General features: G+C 36.4%; 1 protein-coding gene across 1 annotated transcript in view; it reads left to right on the plus strand.

The window, feature by feature from the left end:
* The first annotated feature begins 3,946 nt into the window (after nucleotides 1–3,946).
* Nucleotides 3,947–5,000, plus strand: part of LOC125048198 (neurochondrin homolog) — a 22,449-nt gene continuing 21,395 nt past the window's right edge. The window contains exon 1 of the mRNA XM_047646767.1: nucleotides 3,947–4,083. Within this exon, the coding sequence (XP_047502723.1) occupies nucleotides 3,962–4,083 (122 nt within the window). The 5' untranslated portion in view covers nucleotides 3,947–3,961. The remainder of the gene's footprint in view (nucleotides 4,084–5,000) is intronic.

The raw sequence follows: 5,000 nt of genomic DNA on the forward strand, positions 1-5,000 counted from the left end.
TGTTCTAAGCCCAAAAGAATTCGCAGAAGCGTTTCAAAGGTTCGTATCTAAGAGGTATATAGCATAGGAACCAACACAGTCCATGCTTAGGATGGCGGGTAAACAGAACCACACTGTAGGCTTTTGTGAAGAGTCCTAATTTTGTTACTACGACAATTGATGAATATCTGCTTAGGAACCAGAAAAAAGGAATCTTCTAGCCCTGGACCTTACTTTATCCATCCTTTCACAGGGAGACCGTACCTCGGGTGATAGCACAAGCTTCTATACCAATGTCTTATTTTCACGTAAATTTTATCCATTTTTGCAGAATTTCAACTATGATATTTTCTTACTCATGCTAACGAACTTGCCTAAACATTTAACCCTGAGTGGAAGAAAAAAGATAGACATTTGATAAAATAGAAACGTAGGGAAAAACGTAGATATTTCGTTATCAGGCAATTAAAAGGACAAGTTTTGCCCTTGAACCACTTACAGGGAATATCGAACCATACTTTATTTTCACAATTCATCAAGGATTCTGATATACTGATTATATACGATTTTCTAAACTTATGTTACACATCCAAGAGGATGCAGAAACTGTTGTCTCATTTGCAATAAATGTAATCTGTGCATTGTGTTTTTTTTCAACCATCTGTCAATTAAAAAACAAATACTCGTGTGCTTATATGTGTATATATATACATATATACATATGTATATATATACAGATAGATAATGCTTATTTATTCATTTATCTATTCACTGACACACACACATACACAGTATGTGCGTGTGTGTGCATCTTTTAAAATCTACATGCACATAAAAGCTTATCACCACTGTTACTAAGCTCCCATAGGAGCAATCGGCCATAATAACGGTAAGTGTGGATACGAGGCATGTGCGGTTCTTGTTTGCTATCACATTGGCCTATATATCATTGATGCAATTGTTATACCAACGTCAATAGCAATGGCAAACTGTAATAGTGATGATAAAAAGGTGAGCGAAGTACAAAGTATGTTTGCTATTATTATTACCATTGTTATTAAGTATAGAGAAATATGTTATGTTTAAAGTTAATGAATGTCAATATGTATATATATATATTACCATTCGAAAATATTAAATTCTTACACATACTTTTCTCGGCACTTTCACATATATATGTTATCATCCTAACCACATTTCGTTAATATCATTAAACAAAAAAATATCACTACTATAGTTATTATTGCTGTTGCTGACACCATTTTTATTGTTATTATCTTAATCATCATTATCAATACTGTATTTACTTTTGGTTGTAGTTGTATTAAAAACTAGTAATACTTAAGTAAAGGATATAGTATCTACCATTTTTGCCGGTAAAATTTTATATATTATCGTTTTACATTTTATTTTATCATTTTTTAAAGAACGAATTATATTCAGTAACCATGATTTTATTCCATTGTTTTCTTCGTTAGCAAAACAGCATGATTAACAAAGCATATCTACAACGACCTCGTTTTTGAGTGTTTCTGTAACAAGGACAATCGACCGTATCAATACAACACCCACCCGTAAATAAAAGAGATAACTCAGGGCCGTATGCAGAAAACTATCTTGTTGTGTCATGTCCCTGGGCGGCGAGCGTGAGAAAAGGTTTAGGGGTACCATCGAACACAACTGAGATACCGATGTAGCTTGGTTTCGAAACCTGTTTGACTTTATATCGGTTGACTCCCCTTTTCAACACGTGCTAGGGACAATGTAGGCTATATAGGTGTTCTTTTATTGTTTTTTCATCGTATCAATTACCGAGATATGGTTATGATTATACCGCTCTGTGTTCTTCAGTTACTTTTTGTCTGGCTAGGAGCATGGCACATTGTGTGTATTGTATGTGTATATACTGCGTACACCCATATATATACACACGTGTGTGTGTGTGTGTGTGTGCATACTATATGTATGTATGTGTGTGTGTATATGTATGTATGTATATATATTTACACATAATATATATGTATATACATACAGACAGACACAGAAATATGTATATATATTGTATATATAATAAACACACACATATATACATACATACATACATACACATGCACACATACATACACACATCACGTATATGTGTATATGTGTATATATAAATACACACACACGCAGATACACGTGTGTGCATATCTATCTATCCATGTGGGTGTGTTCATTAAATTTATTTATAAATAAATTCATAATTTCATTATTTAGGTTGCTCATGTCTGTAATCAGGTGTTACATAATCAGATGGTAAGCCTTGTTAGGATATAAACTCATAAAAGTTTCTTTGTATTTTGATATGACACTATAATAATGGCAACAGCCCGTGAGTATCAGGTGTGACTTTACTGGCTATTAAAGTTAAAAACCAAGGGATTGGCTTATCCCAGCGCCACATTATCACAACAAAGCTCACCCAGCTGTGACAGATACAATTATGAGAGAGTACTAGATTTCAGAAAAGCAAAGATTTAGAACCGTTTTTAGAGTTGGATGTGACTTTTGCCTCGGTTCTACCCGCACCTTCCTTCACGAAACATTCCAAAAGCTATCACACACAGTGCAGTCTGTTGATATAAGTGTACACTTATTCCTTCATGATATAAGGAGACTGAAACTCCGCTGCTTGTTATTGCCATGGTTCGTTAGAAGCTGATCGCCACCACAACCACAAGGACCTCCGTTGCTATATAATATACCCCTATGTCTCGACAGTCAGTGTATAAACCAGCATCGGCCGATTTTAGTCGAAGTAGAAACTAGTGTCGAAGGAATCCTGAACCTAAAATATTCCACAGCAGGACATAATTCACGTCAATAAAACAGACTCACGACACCAGTAAGAGGGTATATAGTTCAGGGTTGTAAATAAAGAAGACAAAGATAAATAGAAAACAGGTGAAGAATAATGCTATGGCCAAAAGCGTGGTGGATTTCTTGGCCACAGGAGTTCCCATGCTTCTTAAAGGTCAATTTGTCAGCCGGAAAGAATGAATACCCTGATGCAATGGACGGCACATGAAACGGCGCCCTCAATAATACGACCTTGATCCATATTAATAAAGGACCCGTGCTAAGGCCAGACAGGAGCCAATAGGGACTAATCATCGGTAATCTCAAGAAGGAAGCAGTAACCAATATCGCTACTAAATAAGATGACTTTCCATCGGGGCATCATACACCTCATACTTTTCAACGTAAAAAAGTATGTGTATCAAGAAGGCTTGCCTATGGTGATATGGACATCACCCTCTCTTTTCACATTATAGAATGTGTATGGTCTTTCTGTGTATTTATATTCCTATATGTATTTCTCTCTTTGTTTTATATATAAATAAATAAATAAATAAATGAATAAATAAATAAATAAATAAATAAATAAATATATGTATATATATATATATATATATATATATATATATATATATATATATATATATATATATATATATATATATATGCTACACACACGTGCGTGTGTGTGTGCACACTTTTACAACTATATACGTGAGTAAGTATTGTGATTCTCTACATCCATGCATATCTCGAATAAAACCTTCCATAACTTTTCCAGACGACAGCCCATTGCACAGAGGAATGCCAAGGGGCGCCCTCCCCAGGAATGCCAAGGGGCGCCCTCCCCGCCCGCAGACGAAATGTCGAAATAACGGAAGTCCGCCCGCGAAGGACGCTGCCGCCGCCTGCGCCGTACGACACGTTTTCCGGGCGATCAGCTGATTGGGCGCCCACGCTGCCTCGCCAGCAATGTTTATACTTATTTGGCTGGACTCTTGCCTGTAAAATTTACCCCCAGTTGTAAGCACACAGGAAGGTATGTACTGGCCGTCGGCAGGTGAACGAGGGACTCGAGAATCAACAAAAGACCTCGAAACATTCAACGGTTTCTTTGTGTTTTGGGAGATAATTTTACCCGATGCTTATTTCACGCAACACGAGGGTGGCTGGGAGAGGGCTCCTGCCTGGTGTACGAGCAGTGGCCTCGATAATCTCTGGTAAATATAATGTCCAAAAAGGGCTCCAGCTGAGATATAACGTGTAGGTATAGCCCCTCGGTGTCTAACTCATATCAGTACAAGGTCAGGAAGGAAATAGTCGCAACCAGCGACGTCACACGCGCGTGCGTATAATTTTCCTAGGCTTATCACACAGGTATACATGGTAGTCGAGAAGCTTGGGACATGCAGTGTGTGAATGGTCGTGATCATGAACGTGTCAGAAAAGTCCGGCTTTAAAGGCGACGCTGCTAACATCAGCACTATCCTCTTTGACCTTGATAACACGTTGATTCATACAACCGAGGGCGACGACAGCACATGCAATACGGTAGGCTTGGATTATTTCATCTCTTACGGTTTGCATTTAGATTCTAAAATAGATTCGGAGATTTTTTTTTATTTGGCTTTGTTTTCTGGGTTTTTTTTTAACGATTATTGGAAACCTAACCTGTGTTTGTCTACTGTAAATGCTGGGCTGATGGATAGGTGAAATTGAAAAGTCAGTTCAAAAATCAATATGATTGATAGGATTAGTATGCAAATGTTTAGAATGTTTGTGTAATAGTAACCCAGTGATTGCAGCATTCAGTGAATTTATTTTTTGCAAGTAAACGCTCAAGAAATTATGCTTTGATGTGGAAGAAAGGATCATATATTTTTGTATATATTTTTATTTATATGTATAAATCTTTTTTTTTTGTTAAATTATGCCCTCCGTTGGATACTGAATATTGTTTTAAAGTTGAAAGTATTTGGTGGTGTGTTATCTTTCACATGCTATATTGAACATATAACCTGTAGAAATCAATACACAATAAATCAGCTTAGATATGCACAAGCAAAGTGCACACCACCTCATTCCTCACAAATAATAGATAAACAAACAGACAAAATATTTTCAAGTATCCGCAAGCCACTAAAAAATTATTGTATTGGCATTATAATAGTGAACAGCAT

This window comes from Penaeus chinensis, chromosome 43 (genome assembly GCF_019202785.1).
Source record: "Penaeus chinensis breed Huanghai No. 1 chromosome 43, ASM1920278v2, whole genome shotgun sequence".
NCBI classification, from domain to species: Eukaryota; Metazoa; Arthropoda; class Malacostraca; order Decapoda; family Penaeidae; genus Penaeus; species Penaeus chinensis.